Raw genomic sequence first — 24491 nt, 5'->3', positions numbered from 1 at the left:
ATTATTATTGTTTTATATTTTGAATCGTCATAATATTATTTGTACTGGTATCAGTCAGTGAAACATCAATCAAACATGGTTTTTCTGTTTTGTTTATTTTCTTTTGAATATAATCAAACCCGCTGAATTTTTTTACCATAAAAAAAAATATCGCACTGGTTATACCTACTTAATACATTTAAGATGTTTTCATAGTTGTATTTAACAGTTGTTTTTATTATCGAATGTTGTGAACTCGTATATTAATGTGGCATTTATATTAAATAAGCTACTAAAATACACTCAATTGCGGGCAAGACAGTGGATGTCGGTCTGCTGTACATTAGTGTCTAGAAGGTCACTCACTGTAATGGATAGTATTAAATTTGAATTCAATGATATAATATCATTATTGTATTCGAAAACGATTTTGAGCCAAGACGGTATGTCAGTCATGGATATTATTATATTGTCATTACTTATTACTAATATACAATAGGCAATAGCTGGTAATTTGAATTAATATTATTCATAATATTACTCTATATATTTTTGTCGATGTCACTGTGATTAGAGTAGTTTATTTTACCGTTAAGCATTAAAACTACAGTAGGTTAAATTTAATTTGCCAAAAATTTACATTTGAAAAGTCATTGTGTGTATGAAATAAAATAATATATTCTAAAAGTTTCAAGTAGGTGCTTTAGAATAATATTTTTGAATGACATCAAAATAATTTAAATCATTGTTGTTTGTCATTTAACAATACTTGTGTAATTTTGTCCAATAATATTAGTTTTCTACAGAAAATTTTTTTATCGACAATAATAGTTTTAAAAAAATTAATAATAATCACAAATTGTATACCTATTCCTATAAATAGTTCAACACTATTCAAAATATTTTGAAAATGTTAAGGTGTATAGAAATTGTGGACACAAACATTCAGTGAACATTTCGCGTATCTACGGTATTATTTTTTAGAGTTACATCAAAAACCAAAATCGGTTTTGTCTGAAGTAGGTTTTGCGTAAAAATTGCTTTTTTGTTATTCCTGCCGCTTTTGAAAACGATTAGGAATTATTTACGTAACAACTAGATTCACTTTCCTACCAGAAAAGTGGCTGTTGAAGAAATCAAAGCACTTTTAATTTCCGAAACCTCGATGACAGATAAAAAAAAAAAAATGTAAATACACACATCATTGAAAATGTTAATACACCTGTTGCCCCCGAAGATCTTTTTGAAAACAATGTTAATGAGCCTATATCGCGGTCGTATGATTCTTATACACAATGATACGATGTAATTATGTTGAACGCAACGTTAAGGTACACGATGCTTTAAGATAATAATATATTGAAGATTGAACGGTTTAACGTGAGTAGGTACCGTTAATAGAGCATTTCTGTCATTCCGTGGATCGCCCGATTGTACTTAGAGAGGGTGAGGAGTCGTGGGTATTCTTAATGTGTTGCATGTGTCGTATGAGTTTAGGGAATGTACGTTGTACGTATAATATGCATATTATATCTAATACATATACAAAATATGTGCCTATACCCCATACACGAGACTGACCATTATGTTCAATTATATCTGCTTTTAAATATTTAATATTACGAAAGTATTAGGATTAGCATTTGTAAAATAATCTATAAACATTTCATAGCTTAAGAAAATTTATTATTTATTATATAATAAATACAATGCGAGTATGTCTTATGTTCAAGAATATTCATATACATACCAAAGTAGGTTCTATATAAGCTTTCTTTCAACGCGCAGTCTTTAAAAAAAACAAGAATTTAAATTATAATTTATAAATTAAATAATTAAGTAATAAGCTAGCTAACCTAACCTAACCAAATGAACCTCATACACTCCCCCCTACCATACAAAATAAAAATGAATAGATTACATTTAAAAACGAATTTATTCATTTTCATATTTTTGTCAATTCAATACATCTACCTTTTAATATTTTTTCATTGATATTCTGTACCTACAAATATATAATTTATTTAAAAAAAAACTTCAAAACAGTTTATCTTTTATAATTTGAAACCCGCCTAACGAGAGGGGCGAGTGGTGGTGCCATCGTCCCCCAATGTCCTTCTCTCCTTGTGCCCACCACTGAGATATGCTATAAACAAAAATTCAAAAATTCATTTTTTCAAATATCACCCAACATTGGCTCACCAATAATAGTAGACTTCGCATTCAGCCCCTCCCCCCACCCTAGAAGTCAATAGTAGGTATAGTATTTTGTTTAAAATAAAACGATTTAACATTTTTTTAAATTTTATCAACCAGTATATAATATTTAATAATTTATATTTAATAGGTTTTGTCATATAATGCATAATAATTATGATGAAATTTAAATCTACGCCGTAGATTAAAAAAATAGGTACATGGAAATACATTTTTTATTCGGACTAACTTCACGATTTTTCTAAAACGATTAGAACGTACGTTTTGTTCTATGCAAGAAAATTCCACAAACCAAGAAAGATTTTTGCTATAAACACGATTATAAAGTCTTCGCTTATTTGATAAATGTGACCTGCATAATATTATGTTGTCACGAATTTTTTTCAAACAATCGTAAAGCGTATTTTACATATAGTTGTACAGATGAACCAATTTTGTATTGATTGCTTAAATATTACAGCGAAAGAGAAGTTTCTGTACGAGAACCTCGTATGCAAAATAATACCGCACCATATAAGTGCACATAGCTCGTCTATTAATAATTTAAATGTTGTAAAAAAATAATGTGCCCATAATTTTCTTATTTTTTCACCAATCCGGCTTTTTTAAGCGTGATCATAGATATATTCCCGTCGATACCTAATCGTTATTGTGCAATCAGTAACACATTGTTGCAAAAGCTTACACTTTACAGGTTTAATGTTTAAGTGCAGGTCCGTCTTAAATCATAGGCACTATAATTATATATATGGACATATTATTTAGCACAACAAGTACAATTTTAATTATTATGTATCAATATAAGAATTTACAAACAAAATTAATACTATTACTCTCATAATTACATGTTACACTCAATGCTCGTTACCTATCATCTGTCATCAGGACATTAAATTCTAAAATACTAAAAAAAAATACATTAGAAAAGTTGTTGTGTGTTTAAAATATAACAATGCACTCTGCAAGTTCCATACACATGAATGATATTTTTAAATTATGACAAAATAACTAGAACCGTTATTCTTGGTTAAATTCAAATACGTAATTTCGTCCAAATTTAAACTTAAAATAGCTGAAAAAAATATATGTAGATATATTTTTTATATTTTAAGGGTGATAGGATTAACTACTTGTGCTCAACTTTGTTTTAAATTTTTGATCCTTAGCTATAAAAGTTGAACATTTTATAAATATTTAAGTACAAAATAATTTGTATATACTCAATTTGATAAATTTGGTCGAAATTTGAACTTTAAATGCTCATAAAACATAATCGTGTGGATATGTATTTCAAATGTTTTCCAACTGCTGTAGTAGGAATATATCAGAAACCTTGTAATAATAGTATACTTATAGTACTTGTATAATAGTAAGAAAGTGAATCTGACTGATGCATTTGGGAGGTCAAAATTTAATATTCCCAATAGTTTTCGAAAGCAACAGGAAAAAGAAACAACAAATTAAGGAAAAGTGGGAATTTTTATGCAAAACCATTTTTCGAAAAAGTGTTTTTAGTGTTACTATAACAAAAATGACCGTAGAAACATGAAATTTACGACTGAATATTTGTGTAAGCATTTTACACGCACCATACAATACATTTTCAAAATATTTTGATTTGTGTTTAACTATTGATAAGCATACGAAATTTTCAATTATTATTTATTTTTTTTTAAACCCAAGTCGATAAAAAAATTGTAGCTCTGTCAAAACTTTAAAATGTAATACAAGGTTCCTGGTAAGTTATTGTACAAATCTGGTATTACGTGTAGCAATAATAAGACTTATCATCGCCGTAGCCATAATTTTAATAAAAGGTTTTTTACGATTATCTGTCGCTGGTTTATCAATTTAAATGAAATAAGTTATGGGTAACTGTACCTATATAAGTACACGTCATCGGCATGATGAGGCAAGATTTCAATATAAAGTTTTCATTAGATTTAGTTATATAAAACTCATAAAGAAACCGGTTATAAGTATTTTGGTTCTAAAAAAACTAGAGAGAAAAAACTAAGGCGACTTTGGCCGATCTGAGTAAGCGTATCTATCTATAGTGCCTATATTGTTTAAATATATACAATCAGGGCCGTATTAGCCAATAGGCACTATAGGCACTGTGCCTAGGGCCTACGAACATTTTAGGGCCTACGAAAATGAAAACCTTGACGGAAAAAAAGCTTATTTAAAATTAGACGAAAGATTTAATTTTTTAACTAACGAGAGTTTAAAAGATGAAGAAATAAAAATAAAGGCAAATAATTTAGTTGAAGCCTATAAAACCGATTTAGAATCTTCATTTGTTAATGAGTTTTTGATTTTTAAGAGCTTTCGAGTAACTGGGATGTCTGTTAATGAAATGCTAATTAAACAAATAAATATTAAAATGGTAACAAGTTTTCCAAATGTAAACATTGCTTTTAGAATATATTTATCAATTTTTGGAACTTCGTGCGAAGGTGAAAGATCATTTTCAATTCTAAAGAGGGTTAAGAACTATCAGCGGTCAACTATTAGACAAGATAAATTATCATCATTATCGATACTTGCAATTGAACACGAATTAATCCAAGACATCGATACCGAAAAAGTTATAGAATCATTTGCAAACAAAAAATATCGTGAAAAAACATTTGTAACTATAAATTTATATTAAGAGATATTCTACATAATACTGTTATTTTTAATTTGTTACAATAAATTATCTTTTGTTTTATATTTAAATACAAAGAACAAAATGAAAAATGGTATAAAATAAGTTGTTTTGTATGGTTCCTGCAGTTTCATTTTAAATAATATATTTTGAGTAAAATAAAATGTATTTTTAGATGTGTTAAAATTGTCATTAGATAAAGTTATGATTATAAAGATTATATTTGATTTTCAGGTTGTAAATATTTTTGATTTTAAAGGCTTAAAACACTGCGAAAAACACTACCTCTCCCAAAAATTAGGTTTCTTAATCATTTAAATACTGAACACTACAGAACCGTATTAGTACATGATGGGTAATAAAGAACTGTGCCTAGGGCCTACGATAGTGTTAATCCGGGTCTGTATACAATTACAATGTATTAAATAAATAGGCGTATTAGGTATTATAACTTTAAATCAGGGTAGGGTATCTTATAAAATGCTTTAGAAATAGTAGAGCAAGCTTAAAATTTGTTTCAAGATCTAAAGAACTGAAATCAAAAACTAAATATTGCATTTTTGTGAATTTTGGATTTTAGTGCTATTTCTGGACTTTTTAAAATATTCTTACAATTTTACATTTTATAATCAAAATTGCATTATTTCATGAAATAACATTTTAATGGACGTATTCATGGTATCTTCTAATTTTAAAAGAAAATATAGGTCAAATAAATAGTCCTATATACCTATTACACGTATTTGGTTTTAATTTTAAAATTGTATTGTTATAAACTGATTCTGATGGATCTCTAATTTTGTCATTTATGGCTTCAATTATTATATAATTATATATTATTATAATACCTATGATAGCAATTTAAAAGATCTTAATTGATCTTCAAATCTACTACCTACTGTTCGAAAATGATTAGTCAATAGCTATAGCACTGACTTAATAAATTATCATTACCTAAAATATATACTTAATCAATAATTTTGTAAAATAAATTTATCTCATAATATCTATTACATTGTAATATTACTATATAATAAATAGTTTTCATAAGTTGTAAACAACTGTTAAAATAGCATGATATAGTCACAATTCTTATATGCCAAGTGAATGAGTAAGTACAAAACCGACCTAAATAATTTTGATTTGATTTTAAAGGCTTCTAGATTCATAATTAAAATTTGCAATAAAAATAATTAGTTTCTACTAGAGTCTAGAGATCAGGAAGGGTGGGCCATAAGAAAAACATTTCAGGTTGGCTAGATTGTATAAGTACAATATAGTATAACTATATATAAAATTACAAATGGGCCTGTAATAGTATGGAACACCATTACAAGTTTTCATATTTTTATAATTATAATATTACGTATAGTATTATATAGTTCTAGGATGTTTAAATTCACAAAGGTAGTATTCATAGAGCTGCATAGAGGTGTGTCTTATAGGGCCGTAGGAACACCTGAGGCTAGATATTTTTTTAGTGAGCACCAGGTACTTGGATAAATAGAGTCAATAACTCACTTTTTCTGGAAAATCAGAAATTTTTTTTATCAATTTGTGTATGAAGATTGCTGTGCTGTATCTGCTTAGTATGTCTACTTTTTTTTAAGGGAGTGGATGGTCAAAAATATAAAAGCCACGCCTGGAACAGAAGGCTGGGCAAGCTTATGGTAGTATTTTATATGAATACACTACATTAATAAAATAAGTATAAGCTCTTACCTTTGAATCAAATTTAAGACTCAATATTAAATATTGCCATTGAACATGAACATTAAGAATTGGATGCTGATATTAGACCCTTAAAGGTTTGTACGGTTAAACTAATAAATTCAGAGTGAATTAATAAATAAATTTAATATGAATAAAGCTGAAGCGTGTTGTTGTACACTATGTTTTTGTTTAATTATTTTAATTTTTAATGTTCTCAATAATACCATTGTTTGTAGTTAGTGATAAGTTTTGTCAAAAAACTTAACACCTAAATATATTATTTCTAACATCTTATTTTAAGTGAGTAGTAATAAGTGCAAACATTTAACATAAAAATACCTTTTTTAACAATAAGTTAATTGAGCAAAGGATAATTTATCTTTAACTTTCGACAAAAAAAAAACATTATCCTAATTATAAGGCTCTAAAAACAAATAATTTTTAAAAATTAGTTTATTAAAATATATAATTTAGGTATTTGTTATGTATACTATAGCAGTTTGTTATACTGTATATATGAGTCATTTGGGAAGACAAAAAGTCTTAATATTTTAAAAATTCTACACTCAATATTGCCGAAAATAATAAAACTATTATAAATATCAATTATAAACAGGGTAGGTATGACAAACGTGGTACGAAAATCGGCAGCTGTTAACATTGATAAATATTTAGGATTGTGATAGTGTATGGTACCTTCAAGAGTTAATTTTTATGTATACCCGTTTAATGCTCACCTACTATACATTATAAGATTTTATCAAGTATAAAATAACATCAAGATTATTTATTTCAATCTTCATTTTTTTCATTGATATCATAGTTATTACTTTTCAGAGACAAAATAATTTTAACATTTTAATACCCATGCATTCTTGTAGTTATCAATGGAAAAATTAATTAGATCTATCTTATAATCTACTGTAACTTCAATGATCATATCATCAAGAAGATGAGAGATTATATCTACCACATACAATTTGTCACTTGTTTATTACATACTCTCGAAATTCCCATTTTGAGGCAAAATTTTGAGGGTTTATAAACTTAAAAAGGAACAGACTGAGACTTATTAAAATTCTTACTTTTAAGTTATTTTGGTTAGTACAATAGAAACCATTTAAAAAAGTCATCCTATCCAACATGTAATTATTGTACAACTAGTTAGTAATGATACTAAATATTAGTGATCACATTTAATCCATCATAAGAATTTAGTATGGTATGTTGGAATATAAATCTAACCAAGACTATTACGTAATGCTATATGGATTTATCATAATTACCACAACAAGGTGTTGGTAATATTAGTATCATTAAAGTAAAATACAGCATATTTAATTGTTATAACTTACAAATATTGTTTAAAAAAAATGGATGCAGTTATGACACTCTGTTCATAATATTTAGTATACCTGAACCCAACTCAAATTATAAAACAACAAAGTTACAAATTTGAATAACATTTATGTATTATTTTGTATGGATGATATATAGTCTATATATATAATCTGTGTCATGCTGATGTTCTCAATTATCCATTATAAAGAAAAACACAAGTTTAACATTTAAATAAAAAATATTTGGTTTTATTGATCTACGCAAAATTCTTTTTTTTTCAAAATCTCTAACAAAGTGTCCAATTCTTGTGTGTCATCTCCGAAATGTTTGACAACCACGCATGAACATCCTATCACTTTCCTGGCTTGGCCGTTGTTGTCGTACTTACACAGTCCGCTAAATTCCCCTAAAGTTTTGTTGCTGTCTACTTCAATCAGAGGGGTACTACTGTTCTAGGCACACAATCCAATCGCTAATTTCTTATACATGGCTTCCTCGCAGTTGTTGGCCAAGGCGCATAGTACACCTGTGTAAAAAATCAAAAACATGAAAATTACAATATAATTCTCTACATTATGATTGGGTGCAGATCATAGACATACGGAAGGTATTTAAATATTTTCGCGTGATAACAATTATAAATATTAGTTATTGGGTGACTAATAAATTATAATCATTAATGTTATTCTAAAACTGTGTGTACGTATTTTTTTTATCAACACTAACACTGTAGACTCAAATACGCAATTGCGAACTTCGTGTCAACAAAAACAAATAAAAGAACATTATACAAACATCAAATGAACATTTGTGTACATTTTTATTTCAATTGTGTGTTATGACAAATTAATACGTGCCAGGATTGTTCCACAAATTTTAAACCATGGAATCTGTTACTACAAGGGTGAACGATGAGAGACGAAAAAGGGTAAATTAATATTCAACAATCCAATATATTGTATAACTACTTTAGGCTTTGATTACTATTAACCGTTACTTTCAAATATTGTAATATTTGTTAATTGCTATTTACTTTTGGCTAATTAAACTGTATATTATTTTCATTCATTTTTAACCTTCCCATTTATTTTATATTGCTTCATACCTATTGATTCAAGTAATTTCAAGACTTAACTCAATATTATTTAGTGGGTTTAGATATTCAAAAGAACAATAACAATTCAGTATGAAAATAAAAATAAATGTTTTTTGTATACTTAACGTAATAAAAATTTATGGTGGAAGTCTGTATTTTCTAATGTATGTAAATTTAGTATTAAATTTGTGAACATAATCTAGAAATTAAATAGGCTAAACACAAGTGAAAAAAAAATGCACCAGGACTTTAGATTTTTATCATTAAGGTATATGACTCATTAGCCCAGTGTGGGATAAAGACTAAAGAGGGATAATTTTAAACCAGTTTAGCTTAAGACACTTCTGGGATATATATTTCTTTGCTTTTACACAAATTAGATTAAAGTTTGAAGTTATTAGGTTATGTTATTTAGGCATTGATTAAAATGTATAATTTTAGTCAACTTGATATTAGAACATACTAAATATGTTCAAACACTACAATGGCAGAAATATAATATACTAATTTGCTCACTTTATACATTAAACTTAATATTATAATAGATTCTATTTAACTTGGTTAATTCAAAGTCTGTGTGTCATTGACAAAACCAATGTTTATGTGTCTATGCCCTATGGTACTTATTCTCGTTCCTCAACAATGCTTTATAAGTCATAATCTATCATAATAAATAATAACTGATTGTCTCTTGCATCAAGGTCTTCATATTAATATTGTTTATATACTATGTACACCTGTTGGATTTAAAAAAAAATATATTCATTCCTGTAAATCTATGGGCGTATTAAAATTGATGCCATTTTACAAATTAACGAAAATAATAATTACCTACAGAATACCTAAAAAATATATTTAATAGGTTTAGGTATTACTACATGATAGCTTAGGAAAACATAAAATAATATAAATATTATATATAATGAAATAGTTTTTATCTATATAAAGTATTCAAGTATTGTTAACTAAATTATGTTATACCTGTTATAATTAATTTATAACTAAAGTAACTTAAATTTACTATCAATGTTCATTATTACATTTATTGCCTAAAACTACAAATTTATATAATATAGATGTTATAAAATGTATTCTATTCTGCATCATTAAAAAAATAAAACTAACAGTACTTATAATTTTTATCATTTTAATATTAAATTAATTTAAATTGAAAACAATAATCATATTTTGCAGGTGTATGTTGGTGATTTACCCAAAGACTTCTTACGCCTAGACTTGGTTTCATTAGATGATTCTACTAATAGATTGCAACAAAAAGCTGCAGACCAGCAAGCTGCCATGGCTCTACAACAAGCATTATCTTGTGTGCAAGGAGACCATGAAATAAATAGATTAAACATTACAAAAGTACTAGTGCAGCTTGTCAAAAAATATGGATTAACCAGAATGGATCCATATGTATGGCTTAGAATTGGACATTGTGTATATGAAACACTAACAGATCCTAATGGTGGTAAACCCCCTAAGTGGCATAAAACTGTAATTCAAATTAGTGCTAATTTATTTTGAATGTATTAAAAAAGATTACTAATTGTTATACTTCTATAATATAAATTTAATATGCATTATATTTTTAATTTTTAACGTTAAAATTATCACAGAGTAAAATAACATAAGCAGGAATAAAAATTTAACTTTAAAGTCGTACAACTAAATAGAAAAAAAATCATAGAATTAAATTATAATTTACCCATTATTAAAATAGACATCAACATCAATGGTGACTGCTTACTGAAAGAAAATTAAGATATTCCTTTAATTGGAAAATTTCATATCTAAGTAAGTTCCTTTGTTGCATTAGACTTTGGCATTCCATTCCTGATTTTTCATGATTATATTTTAAGTCAAACTGCTTGTTCTTAAATTCACCATTTGTCTAAATAAAAGTATAATAGTAGAAGTAAAAGTCTAAGTAAAATGCAAAAACATAAACTGAAAATCATATATTATATTTTATAGAAATAACAAACTTTTTCATTTTTTAGGCATTTCTCATATTTTTCTTTGAATTGACTGTTTGCTCCTTCGAGGTCAACTTTGTCGACTGGAATAACAATTTGAGATTTTAATCTTTCATTTTCAATTTTAAGGTTTTCCATTTCTTTTTCTATCTTCATACAGTAACTAGAAAATTCTAATTGAATGCAATTGATCTGTGAAAAAAATAAAAAGTAATACTTTTATAAAAATACTATGAAAAAATAATTACTTGTTCTTCAAATTCAACATGTTCGTCAATTGAAGGCAATTTATTATCAGCTGTCTCTTCTAACATATCAATGTAGCCTTTAATCTTGACTTCTAGATTATTCAGTTTTTCATTACTAACTTTTTTCTCCTATAATATAAACATTTAAATCTAATTTTTCAAAAAGAAAATAAACAATTATTTTACCTATACTTAAAATAAGGCAATTAGTTTTATAAACAAATACAGTTAATAACAATCCAAACAATTTAAATAAAAAGTACTAACCAATTTATTTAGTTTACGCTCTTCTTCTAATTTAAGTAACCAATATTCTTCACACTCAAAGTATTCATTGCTCAAGGCATCCATAGTAAGTTTCAAGTCATTACCTTCGTCTTTCAACCGTTTAGCCTCATTAAGTGCTTTGTTTGCTATTTCACATACTTCATTGTACTTAGATTCCCAGAACTTTTCAATCTTTGCACACTTGTATTGGAGCTCCTGATTTTCTGATTTACACTGATTGTACATTTGATTCAATTTTTCAATGCTGCCATTTGTCATTTCTAACAAAGTAGAACCCATAAATTCTGTTTCTATTGAATTTTCAAATTGTTTATTCAATGGCCTCTCAGTTGAATATTTGTTTAAAGGTGAATAAGTCATAAAACTATCTTGAGATTCAACAAAATTTCTTGATTCTAGTGACTCGTTTTGTTCATGGTCCGATTTTGGCATTTGTTTCAAATGTTCCATACAGTCAATTAATTTATCTAAATTACATGATTCAATTTGTGATTGAAAAGGCAGAGTTGTTTTTATATTTTTTGCAAACATTGATGGTGTCTGAGGTGATTTGTGATCTGATCTTTGTGCATTTTCAACCTGTCAAACAAAATGAAAACAATTTTTCAATCATATAAATTCATAGTTTACTACATGTTTTACTTACTTTATTCCATGTATCAAAGTCAAACTCAGATGTTTCAAATGTATTTGCACAATCACTTCCACTTTCCTCAACAGACAATTTGGTAGTCAATTCTTTTACTTTGCTAAAGCAGTTGGCAGAGCAGTTAGGACTATCCTTTTCCTTCGAAAAATTACTGACGTGACTATCAAATGCCCTACCAGTACCCATATTTCCTAACCTAAAATAACCACAAAACCAATATAAATAAATGCTCCATTTTATAACAGTTAAATCTTAATGATATAACTATACACACATTTTAGTTGCTTCAAGCTCAATAACAGGTTCATTGTTTTGCTCTCTAAGATACTTATTTTCATTTTTCAAACAATCAATTTTTTGCAAGAGATCAATAATTTGTTCATTTTTAGACTCCAGTTCTAGTTCCTATAGTTCAATAAAATACATCGAAAGGTTAACTCAAAAACTAGTTATTTTTTTAAAGAATACTCTTAATAATTAAGAGTACTACTCAAGTTATCGGTTTTGCCATTTAGATAAAACTTAGTTTCATTTAATACTTTAGGTGGGTTTAAATTATGTGCTAGAAGTTAACCACTATGTTTTTAAATTTTGTCTAAAGAGCTAACAAGAGAAAACCTATAAAATATGGTGGGCAGTCTTAAATACTTAAAATAATATTAAATGACGGATTACCTTAAGTCGTAACTGTGGGATTTCTTGAACTTGAAATTCTAGTGAAACATTTTTATGTTTAATTTGATCTAATTGTTCATTTAATTGAGTATTTTCAATTTTTAACAAACTCAGTTGCTAAAAAAATTATACATGTAAATAAATACTGCTTAAAATTAAAAATTAATTGTATATACCAATCTTACTTTTTTGTTGTTTAAAAGTTTGGATTGTAATTTTATTGCATTATTTTGTACTTGTAGTAGTTTATCTTTGAGCAAAATGTTTAGGTTATGTAATTTACATTTTTCTGAACCCCATCGATTTATGAGGGTTTTTCGTTCTTCGTGTTTAAGTTCCAAAGCACTAAAAAATATTTAATTTCTCAATTAGAATTATTGTTTATAAATTACTTTAAATTATATGCTTACGCAATTTTGTACATAATTTTGTTTGAAGAAGATTTTTGTGATAGCATATTATTTTCAACAATTTCTTGTGCAATCATTACTGCTTTATCGTAGTATTTTACACAGAATGTTTACCAAGCTATAATTTAATTCATCCTTTTCATAACTACCAAAACTATGTTATACAATTATTTTTCACACGGTTTTAGGTATACCAACAAATCATCACCAGTACTGTAAAAAACAACAAAACATTAAGTAAATATTTATTGTGAATATCAACATTCAATAATTTGCTCAACAAGAATAACAAGATTTATGTTAGGTTCTTCACAACAGTACACCTACACTATCAATATTATAAAAAAGAACAATGAATTATAATAAAAAATTGAAAGCGTCTTGTCATGAGTTAGATTATGAACATATTAAAATGTAATAATTTAGTTTTTTTCATCGGTATATCAACAAAGTTAAGGAATCCTTTCACATAATTATTAATACTAAGTCTACTCACCAATTAAAAGGAGACGTGATATTGTGAACGTAGCCAATGTATACCTGGTGTTTATTTAACCCCAACGGTTATGAATTGCTTTTATACTAATCGAACAAAAAAAAATGTTTATTTCCTCGACGATAACAACTATGATTATTATAATTTATAATGATCACACGAAAATACAAAATAGGTAATTGCTTATGTCTTTCTTTTGTATGGTGCTATGTGTGGTATAGCAAACAATGACGAGTAAACATATGTTGGTCGGTAATTCTATCTGAAATATTGATATTTAATAGGTACATCATTATTTCTATGATAGTCTTTACTTAATTATAATATAGTACACATTTTCCCCTCTGCTTTTGCTTTTCTTTTCATTATTAACAGTTGTAATTTTAAGATAAATGATTTTAAATGTTATATTTATTTATATTATTATAACATTTTTATTATGAAATCATATTTAATTTTTATGGTTTAAAATTTTAATTTTTAGAATCAAATGTTTAAATATTACAAAAATAATGTTTTTATAAACTACAATAGCTTATAGGTGGCTAGATCTATGCTGGATGTTTGGACTTTAGGAGTTGAGGAGAAAACTTTAAATGTTGATGACAAGCAATAGTGGCGGCCCAAACTTTTTGAGTCTTTGAAGCAAATTGTACATTTTTAAGATTTTTACCACCAACCATCCCCTTTATTACAATAAAATGATAATTTACTATGTTGAAGCTATGAAGCTATGAAGCAATTGCTTCAAATAGTATTATATCCCGCCTCCACTGACAAGCAATTTGAGTGATCAAGTATTTATAGTTAATTGCGATATCGCGATTCATAGGAGGTAAAAAAAGGATGATATTTTTGGATCTGTATTATGCACATTAATAAAATATTGTCAAACAAAACTAAAAGTGAAATATGTATTACCGTATATCAAACCAAAAAATTGAAGTTTTTAGAATTCCCTCACCACTATATAGGTGTTCAGTAGAAGGATAATGCTTGGATTACTAACAACGCTCACAAGAAAAAACTTGTTCAGCAACCCGTTAAAGTCTAATTTCACACATATACACGATTCGCGAGTATGACAAGACAGTTTTCACCCTCAGATACTTGATTAAATTTACACTTACCCACAGGAGTCGATGTGAGTGATGTTGATGGAGTTGAATAAGTCAGAAGAGGTTTATGAATCCGTTAGATATAATTATTGACAACCACTATAAAGCAAAACTTTAACAGGTGTCAATATCAGCTCTGCTGTTAACTATTTGGTATTCTAACTGTTAACGGGGTTATCAGCATAGAACAATCATCAGACATCAATATAAATACAAAATATTAAAAATGTACAATACTATAATAATAAATCGTTATGAGTACAAACAATATTATTATAATAACACAATAATAACTATTAAAAACCACAGATCTATAAATATTATATATATAAGTGGTAAAAATATTTACAATGAAGCATCGAAGTCGCCGCCAAGACGTCAAACGGCAAGTGGCAAGTGGCACTTATATGGTGGTGGATGGAGGGAGGGACAATTTTAATACAACGCTGATATCTAGTGCTGCCTATGGAAGAACAAATAAATCAAAAAATCAAGTATCCACGATAATAAAATAACGCTCTTTGTTATCGCGGTTCGGTGCGCGATATAGATCACATTACCAGCAGTGCGCTGTGCGCATCGTGATAAAGAAAACAGTGTTTATGGCAGGGTGCCAGGGTGGGTGGTACTCGGAGAGACTGCAGATTAGTGCAGAAACCGAGTGTTGTTGTGGGTGCACAACAAAGCTCACAGTGCACTAGTTTCGGTTAAGCCTCAATAAAATATGTTTCATATTAATTTCATCAGTTTTTAAGATGTCATTTTTCTGTTCGTACGTTCACACAACATTCTAACCTCGTCTGTTCGTGGTATTTCCACTGTTACCCTACTAGCACGTCCGGACTAATTGTTTTCCGCACACGTCGAACGCTGAGGTATCGTAGTATCTCATCCTATTGCCGTGCACAATCTGTCAATATCGCTCGTTTAATATAAATTGATTATCGTGTTTATCCACCATCGTCGACGCCGATAAAACCCGTTCACACGACACCTGATCGTCGCCTCCTTTGTCGAAATACGTGGGAACGCACGCAGCCGAGACGCACGGCGTTTTACGAACCATCCTCATTTAACAATATTATCATACAAGCATCGCCGCTATCAGCCCAGCCACGATGACGAACAAGCCACCCGGTGCCGTGTCCCGCACAAAGGAGCCCGTCAGGATCTTCGAGGGAATCGTCAAACAGGTACGTCGTTTCGACACCGATACGCGGACACGCACTCAACGTTTTTCTGGACTACTGTGTAGAGTATTACTTACCCCACACGCCAGGTTAGGTGTGGGTTTCATGTGTGTAGCCACAACCTTTCAGAAATGCGAACTTAACTTGACCATACCAGACGTCTTGTGTCATGTTTACCCGTGTCACTACCTTTGTCTTTTGTCGAACATCCAACCAATTTGTCTGCGACTTAAGTTCTGAAATTTGGGGTTAGCTGGTATTTGAAATATAACTGGTTTCTCTGTTTTCCTTAACATAAATTATTTCCAAGTACTGTGTGTTTTCATCTATTGGCTTTATTTATAAAGCCCTGCCCAGACCAAAAGAAAATTTGTCTTTGACAATGTTTACAATTTCCCGTCATGAATGTTAGAAACATATATTGCTTTCAAATGTTTTTAGGTCTGGACCAGGCTTTACAGTGAGGGTAAAGGGTATTTCAAACATTACTAAGTTTTATTTCAGCACCTGATAAATAGGAACCTAAGTCAAATTGATGAATAGCTAGATTTTATTGATATTTGAAAACAATACATTTTATACTAGTGTTAAAAGCATGGTTATGTTAAATTGATATGAGGTACCCCCACAATTTCTATAGTGGATTTTTTTCACTTGGGATTTTTTTTTTTTTATTACCATTAAGTGTAACAAGTATGTAATAAAATACTGTTCGAAACATATTAAGTGTATACCTACTTTCAAGTGTTTTAATCCATTGAAACTCAAATAGGTATAAATGTAAATAAATTGTATTCTGCCTATTTGTAGGTGGGTATTATGAAAGGCTCCATCGATAAGTTTTTAAACATTGCCCTACTTTCTCAAATATTATTTTGTTTTAAAGATAGATAGGTACCTACTTTTGATTATTCATCATTAAAAAAAATGATTGTGGTTTACATGAGTATTAATTTAATTTATTAAATGTATCAATTGATATTTAAAATAACTTATTATTTATTTTCATTTAAAAAAATTGGTTAGGTAGGCGTTTATTCCTCAATACTAATATAAATTTAAGTATTTTGAAATAATTTTTCATGCTAACAATATTTTTGTGAGAACCTAACCTATCTTTGTTATATGTTTATTGATATAAAAGCTTGGATACCTTTGTGTTAACAAATATATAAGTATTGTATGAAAATAAGTTTAAACTGTACCTTATTCAAACTCTAATTTAATTCCACGTGGTTTCACAATTAGCATGATGGTTTGAAAAATACATTTTTTATATTTTATCTATTATGTGTCTGTTCAGAGCACAAAAAGTATTGGCATAATTCTCGTTGGCCTGAGTCTAGGTAATATGTTAGTTTAATATGTGTATAAATGATATAGATGACTAGGTAGGTACTATAAATATTGTAAAAATTATAATATAAAAACTCATATGAATAAGCTTTTAATTTTTACTACTTACCTATTGTTTTCTGTAACTAAATGCAAATATGTAGCATATATTTGTATCTATTTATAATTTATTATCTTAATCTGTAAACTTATTCTACAGGTTAATTCTAGTGGTTTCATCACTATCAGCGAGGAAGTGTATAATTATCATCCTTGCGAAAAAGAAATTATACTGAACCACATCATTGCTCCCAAGATGGGCCGTCGGGCGTGAGTATTTGATTATAGTTATATTTTATATTTAAATAAAAATTTAATTTATTTGATCCCTTTTCCATTTGGCCCAAATTTGTTTGGTTTAAGTAATACTTAACTTAAATTAGTATTTTCAATTTTGCATGTTTTTCTATAAACTGACTTATTTTGTATATTTATAATTTAGCTAAATCAATATTACAAATTTTTTTAACCAACTGAATTTGTGGATATTTTTAGATGCTTAATGATTTTTGTGAGCTAAATGTAAAAATGTCTTAAAACATCTCATGAATTAACTCTCACCTGATGAATACTCATGAATGGACTTATTTTTAAGACTACCACCAATTTATGTGGTGTGATAACCTTCTATGATCTATTATTTAACTATTTTTATTGGACAATTCTAAAACTTCCTGATATTATTGTGAATGAAGGTATAAGAGAACATGACACTAGCATTTGTTGACTCCGTCTAACAAGTGCGTAAAATAGGAAATTTACTCTCAGCACATATTGTATAGCTTTGTTAGTTTAAAAATTAGAGTGAATTGACCTATTATGAAACTTGATGGTAAGAACATTATCTGTGTCTGTATGTTGGTTTTTTATGATAGTTCAATTTGTTTAGCAATTTATGCTTGTATTAAAAGTATTCATAACTCACTTAAAATTGAACTATCGTAAAAAAAAACCAACATACAAACACAGATAATGTTTGTACCATAAAGTTGGTCAATCTGCTCTAATTTTTACATGTGGCCTGCTGAGCATAAATCGCAATGTTAAGCTTTTTTAGGACAGACAATAAATGGCAGTGTTACATCCTCCTAAAAAACCAATGAATAACCTATTCATTTTAAAATATATTATATTTTGTCAATATATGATGTTTGTTCCTCTTAATATGGTTAAAAACAGTTATGATATAGCAATAAAAAAAAAAATGTAATATTATTATAAGATTTTTTGAAATGTTTGATCTGACTACTTACTTGGTGAGTTGTTATTAATATTCAGGTGTTTTTGATATTTAAAATAAAATATTGAGCCAATAAACAACATTTTAAACTTTAGATAAATAATATATTTTGTTGTATCATTTTTAGAGCAAATAATGATCAAACATCCACAGATGAGCCGTTTTCATGGGAAGTCCGTGAGTTCCTCCGTAAAAATCTTTTTAGAAAAAAGGTGTTTTTCAAAACTGCTGGACAAGTACCTGAAGGTGAAAAGATGAATCGATATTATGGTGACATATTTTACCCAACATTGGGTGAGTATATTTACTTTTCAATGTTGAATTATATTAATATAATATATGTATACAAAATAATTAAATACATTTTTGACGTTTTAGACAACAATATTGTTAGTGAGCTTGTGGGAAATGGTCTAGTTACTGTTAAGTCAAAAAACGAAGTCCTGATGTTCAAGCGCTAATTAATCGTCAGAACAAGGCTCACGTGAGAAATTGGAATCCTAATTCAAAGGTATTAGGTTAATTTGTGGTTTAATTTGTTACACTAGTTAATATTGTAATTAAGTTTTAAAATATACTCACTGTACAATAAAACATAAATAATATTTCATTGGGAGGGGGGGGGGTGCAAATGGAAATTAAGTAGTTTTACTGGTGAGCATTTCTTCAAATAACTATTTTATATCAAAAAACGATGATGAGTTGTACACATTATTCGAGTACATTCTTTCTTCTATTCTACTTAGTTCAAGTTAAGAAACGTAGTTGCGACTTTTTGAGATTGATAATTGGGTCCTGCAAAAAGGGTACTATTTAATTTAAGTTAATGAGAAAATAAAGCAGTAAGCAAATTGAGTCCTAGAAAAAAATGTTAGGAAGTTCATCACTTTTTTTAAATATTTAACCATCTTTATTGGAAGTCAAATTTTATAAGTATAGTGTAAATTAAAATATATGTTTTTTTGTGTTATGTTCTATGCAGTAAAAAGATAAAGTTAAATTGTATAAATTAAAAATTAATTTAACTTCTATTATTATAACTCAGTTAAACTATATGTTTTTTTTTAATATTGTGTTCTCAGTAAGACTGATATGATAAGGATTTAAAAAACTCAAATCTTGTTATCGTATTAATCATGACAAGGGCTCATGAGTTCATGCCTTGCATATCAATCTTGCAATGTCGTATTTAAAGAAAAAGTTCTGAGTTGAGTGTTTACGGACAACCTGTATCGAAAGGACCCAAGTTAGAAAGTTTTAGTGATAACTTGGGGAAACACTTTGATTCTAACCCTCCTGTTGCTGGTTCTTACAGTCCAAAACAAGGTAATTTGTTACATATATACATCTTTGTAATTTTTAGTTTTTATATGATGGTTAAATAATATTCATATTTGTTAAATACAATTTTAGGAGAAACGTGCGCAGCTAAGTTTATGGAAGATCAACAGTGGTACCGGGTCAAAGTAGAAAAGGTTGCTGGCCTAAGTATACATGTTCTGTTTATTGATTATGGTAACAGGGATGTGGTGACTGCTGAGGAGTCTGCCTATTTGCCACCGGCTTTTAAAAATGACGGACCGTATGCCAAAGAATTGGTACTTGTGGAGCTACCTAAGTTGCCTGAATATCGAGAATATTCCATTGCCACTGTACGTGATGCGTCCATTAACAAGATCATCAATATAAATGAAGAATACACTTACGACAATAAAATACCCTGGGGCTAAGTTGTGTACATGTGCGTGGCTTTGTTCCAAAGCACTAGCCTCGCTTATAGACTTATTAAATGTCTGGAAATGCGACTAAAACTGGTCGCCGTCGGGTACTGATCTCATTTTATACAGCTTATATCTATAATAAAAAAATATCTACCTATCGATTTTTTGTGGTGTTAAAAATATTTTCAGTTTCTCTAATAGTAACCATTTATATATTTTTATTTTTATTTATTTATAATTTTTAGACTAGAATTATATAATAAATGTAGTAGAATTTGAAAAAAAAATTGTATCAGACATGTGGGGTAAGATTTTCAAAAATAAAAAAAAACTGTAGTATAGTTATTTTTGTAACTAAATTTATTTGTATTTGTTAAATTGATATTACAATATTTTCCACTTAATCTAAGCCTTAAATATTTTGTAAAAGATCATTATGTCTGATGTGTAATGTAAAGACTGTTCAGATGGATTATATTTTCAATTTACATCATGTGCATTTTCATTGATCATCATTCACTGTGTGTGTGTGTGCGTCATGGTATTGTTTCCCTTTAAAATAAAGTATGGTGTCTTTATGTCTTATTATAAACAATTATTTTGTGATGCACAGATATGTATGATTAAGAGTTACAAAATGTATAGTTTAAAATATGAATTACGTTTCTTATAATATTTTGACTATAATGTAAATAAAATCTTATTAGGAAATGTTTTTACAAATTTTACTTTATATAGTTGAATAAACTGTATTTAATTAATGTGGGTATTCAAAGTAAAAAAAATATATTTCGAATACGTCATATAATAATAAACATTATATTATAGACTATCAAATAATAATTTGACCACTATACACTACAGTACTACACTGTACACTGCAATAGGTAACATTTTAAGTTCCTGATTCTTATATAGTTTATAATATTATCAACATGTTATAGAAAATAACCTAATGTAAAAAAAATAATTTCAGTTATTTAATTTTAGAGAATTATACATGATATTGCAGTATTATAGAATTCAATATTATTAGTATACAGTTTATATTTGTAATTAAATATTAGCAATGACTGTAACAATTAATTACTCTAATTTAAGTTAAAAAAAATATTTGTTCAAAAATTTGCATGACTATAATTATTCTAGATAGATTTTCTATAATAATATTATGAGTATTATATAATATGGCACAAAAAAAAAAATATTTCAAAACCAATTGATATATTTTTGCTTTTAGTGTCTTCTTTTGCTTTATTTCTAACATACCTAACGCCTTCTCTGTAGCACATAATATATTTGGTTCTTGTATCTCTATCTATAAGCGGTCAATCCTTTTATAGGTTTATGTGACCCCAACAAAAGCACGAACTCCGTGAAAAAAGTTGCTAAGTCAAAAAAAACTAGTTATTTATAAGACTTCAGCATTATAACGATGAAATGCTAAGTAATTTAAATTAAAAATAAATTTATTCTATCTAAATAATTTATTTAGTAACATTTGTAATGGAAATTTGTTAAATAGTCTAGGTACGAACGGACATATTAATTTGTCGAAATAAATTCTAACAAAGTAAATAAATTATTGAGATTGAATAAATTTATTTTAAATTTAACTAACTTATCATTTATTCATGATATCACATCTTTATAATGCCGAAGTCTCATGAATGACACGTTTTTTGCTGACTTAGCAAATTTTTACAAGGAGAGTTCGACAAATTTTTTTTGTTAGGATATTAGTAGTTTTTTTATAACATATTTTTATGTACCGGCATTTTAATTTTATTATTATGTTTGTTCGTTTACTTAATTTATTATTCCCTTTTTGCATTATTATAATATACACATTTTTATCCCCTCGAGGCCATCGTTCAAAATGTATTGAAGTGTCATTACGTCGTACCCATTAATTTTGATGCAAAATTATGCAAGTATAATGAGCTTCGTTCACAGATGAACCTTGATGACATATGACAGGTTTTAAACTAGGTATGTAAATATCTATTTAGTATTTTTAGTTATTAGTTATAACAGTATTAAATACTAATATCCTGAACACTCGAGTACTCGACGATCCACACTGTCCACACAACAACGGAAGAATAGTGTTAACAATTACAACAAATGGCACGTCATGGTTATCATATTTATATTACGGTGAAATACAACGTCAACACCCTATATCCTCATAACGAGGACGAATAAGCGAAGGCTTATTAGGCTATATAGGCAGGCAACAGCGGGAACCGTTGCCCAGTACAGTACCTAGGCGTAGTATGTGGTCGAGCACAATATATCTTTGCTTCAAAAATACTTGACTTTTTTGCTTGTATATTTGGTTTTACACAACCAATTTTTTCAAAAACGACAAAGGTATATCTGCATACCAATATACCATGCCCTATCTATTGATACCACAAACTGACCAATCTGTCCACTCATTAATTCTGTAGGACTGGCTAAAGAAGATGAGCAAATGTACACACGTTCAAAGGGCAAACTCTGGCTCGTGTAAATGTGTAATGTACTATAGTCTATAGCAGCGGTTCTTAACCTTTTGTAGAACACGGACTCCCGATGAAATATTTTTAGAAATCGCGGACCCCCCTACCAATTTTTTGTCGAATACCTTTTTTTTTACAAAACATATCAAGTTATCATAACCAAAATTATAATAACTATTTTATAATACAAATTATAGAAGTAGACATAACAAAATATACACATTTATAATTATTTTTATTAAACTTAATTTTTCATTTTAAACTTTAACATCATTAAACACTTAAATTTAAAAAAAATTGTAATATAAATTATTTTATTCTTAATATTCTTAAAGCTTAATTTTTATTTACTTAATTAATAAGTATTAATGCGATAGTAGATGTTGCATTTCAGTTACGAGTTTTTGAACATCGGGCTCAATACTTGAAAGTTTTATCTTAGTTCAGATTCTACGTTTTGTATTCGGTGTGAAAATTTGGTTGCTTAGCTTAGACTACAGTCTGAGTGGTTCTTACGCTCGAAACACAGTTTTTGGTAAGTTTAACATTTGCAAAACGGAGACAATACATGCAGTGTAGCATCCTTTTAAAAATATTCTTATTTTTATTTCACTATTTTTTTTAGAGATGAAAAAATACAATCCAAAATTGCAAGAATTATTAAAATGTGGAATAAACTAGGTGTATATTATGATAATAGTTATTTAGTTGATTTAATTAGTTTATTACCTACAACAAATCAGAAATCAAAATTAGCTAATCCTGTACAAGTGTTTCAAGTACGTACTGTTTTTAAATATTCTATAATAATAATTTAACAAATTAATCAAAGTAAACATCAAAATCATTTTGGTTGAAAAAATGATTAAAAACTTTGATATAAATATATATATTTTACGAACTTACATCATCACCGTATATTGCAAATATATTGGAATGTAGCGCTACACATGTGCATACAATAATTCATACTATTCTAATCATAAATATATATATATTTATATTAACTTTTAGCAGATTTATATCTTAATACCTTATAGAAATTCTAAATAACCTTTTCCTTTATAAGGTAGTTAAGTACATATGTACTTAATATTTTAGGTTATTCAATTGTTGTTTTAATGATAATTCAAAAAAAGTATTAAAAATATTCTATTATTATGTAGTATAATTTTCATACGTAATTAAAGTATTTATTTAAGTATTTTAAATGTATGTGTTTAACACTCAGTTCATACACCATCATAGATTACCATAATTTTATAAAATGTCTTCTGCTCCGAACTTAATCCTAAGAGAATACCAAAATAGTGCATGTGTTCTCCGCCTTGTAAAAAAGCATAACATAGCAGTCTTTTGGTTTCTATCTAAATTAGTTTTAAAGAATTCTATAGGTATCTGTGTAAAATATTAAAATTTTAAAATTTTCATTACTTGTTTTAAAATTTTTTAATATCATCAAAAGATTTTGAGATTCCCTAGATAATTTTCTGGTCTTTATATTTGATAATAGGTCATTTCACTTAATATTAAAGTTAAAAACAAAATTGGTTCTGCTAAACGCAAACTTTCT

The 24491-nt window shown here is 27.9% G+C and overlaps 4 protein-coding genes across 6 annotated transcripts; 3 read left to right on the top strand and 1 right to left on the bottom strand.

The window, feature by feature from the left end:
* Nucleotides 1-8248: 8248 nt before the first annotated feature.
* On the bottom strand, nucleotides 8249-15402 carry LOC111042570 (WEB family protein At4g27595, chloroplastic-like). Of its 3 annotated transcripts, none has more exons than XM_022327219.1 (12): nucleotides 14878-15402; nucleotides 13748-14009; nucleotides 13252-13464; nucleotides 13027-13186; nucleotides 12842-12958; nucleotides 12441-12571; nucleotides 12164-12362; nucleotides 11497-12096; nucleotides 11230-11358; nucleotides 10991-11173; nucleotides 10711-10896; nucleotides 8249-8429 (listed from the first exon to the last, which is right to left on the bottom strand). In XM_022327219.1, exons 3-11 carry the CDS (start codon nucleotides 13326-13328, stop codon nucleotides 10735-10737), a joined length of 1758 nt encoding a protein of 585 aa, XP_022182911.1. In that variant the 5' UTR covers nucleotides 13329-13464; nucleotides 13748-14009; nucleotides 14878-15402; the 3' UTR covers nucleotides 8249-8429; nucleotides 10711-10734. The 3 variants fall into 3 exon arrangements, with proteins under 3 accessions (XP_022182911.1, XP_022182912.1, XP_022182913.1); XM_022327220.1 differs by having other exon boundaries at nucleotides 13748-13833; XM_022327221.1 differs by lacking the exon at nucleotides 13748-14009.
* Nucleotides 8629-10544, top strand: LOC111042572 (toll-interacting protein-like). Its single transcript, XM_022327224.1, has 2 exons — nucleotides 8629-8831; nucleotides 10194-10544. The coding sequence occupies exons 1-2, from the start codon at nucleotides 8787-8789 to the stop codon at nucleotides 10527-10529; spliced, it is 381 nt and encodes a 126-aa protein (XP_022182916.1). The 5' UTR covers nucleotides 8629-8786; the 3' UTR covers nucleotides 10530-10544.
* Nucleotides 15403-15476: 74 nt separating the features above from the next.
* LOC111042571 (staphylococcal nuclease domain-containing protein 1-like) lies at nucleotides 15477-19843 on the top strand. Its single transcript, XM_022327222.1, has 5 exons — nucleotides 15477-16058; nucleotides 17611-17720; nucleotides 18818-18984; nucleotides 19069-19201; nucleotides 19773-19843. Exons 1-4 carry the CDS (start codon nucleotides 15984-15986, stop codon nucleotides 19149-19151), a joined length of 435 nt encoding a protein of 144 aa, XP_022182914.1. The 5' UTR covers nucleotides 15477-15983; the 3' UTR covers nucleotides 19152-19201; nucleotides 19773-19843.
* Nucleotides 19844-19907: 64 nt separating this feature from the next.
* On the top strand, nucleotides 19908-20610 carry LOC111042573 (staphylococcal nuclease domain-containing protein 1-like). The gene is made up of 2 exons (XM_022327225.1): nucleotides 19908-20016; nucleotides 20104-20610. Exon 2 carries the CDS (start codon nucleotides 20127-20129, stop codon nucleotides 20418-20420), a length of 294 nt encoding a protein of 97 aa, XP_022182917.1. The 5' UTR covers nucleotides 19908-20016; nucleotides 20104-20126; the 3' UTR covers nucleotides 20421-20610.
* The last annotated feature ends 3881 nt before the right edge of the window (nucleotides 20611-24491 follow it).

This window comes from Myzus persicae, unplaced genomic scaffold, assembly GCF_001856785.1.
Source record: "Myzus persicae strain clone G006 unplaced genomic scaffold, MPER_G0061.0, whole genome shotgun sequence".
In the NCBI taxonomy this organism is placed as follows: Eukaryota; Metazoa; Arthropoda; class Insecta; order Hemiptera; family Aphididae; genus Myzus; species Myzus persicae.
Note: the sequence above shows the minus strand (reverse complement) of the source record. Positions and strands in the feature narration are given on the sequence as shown.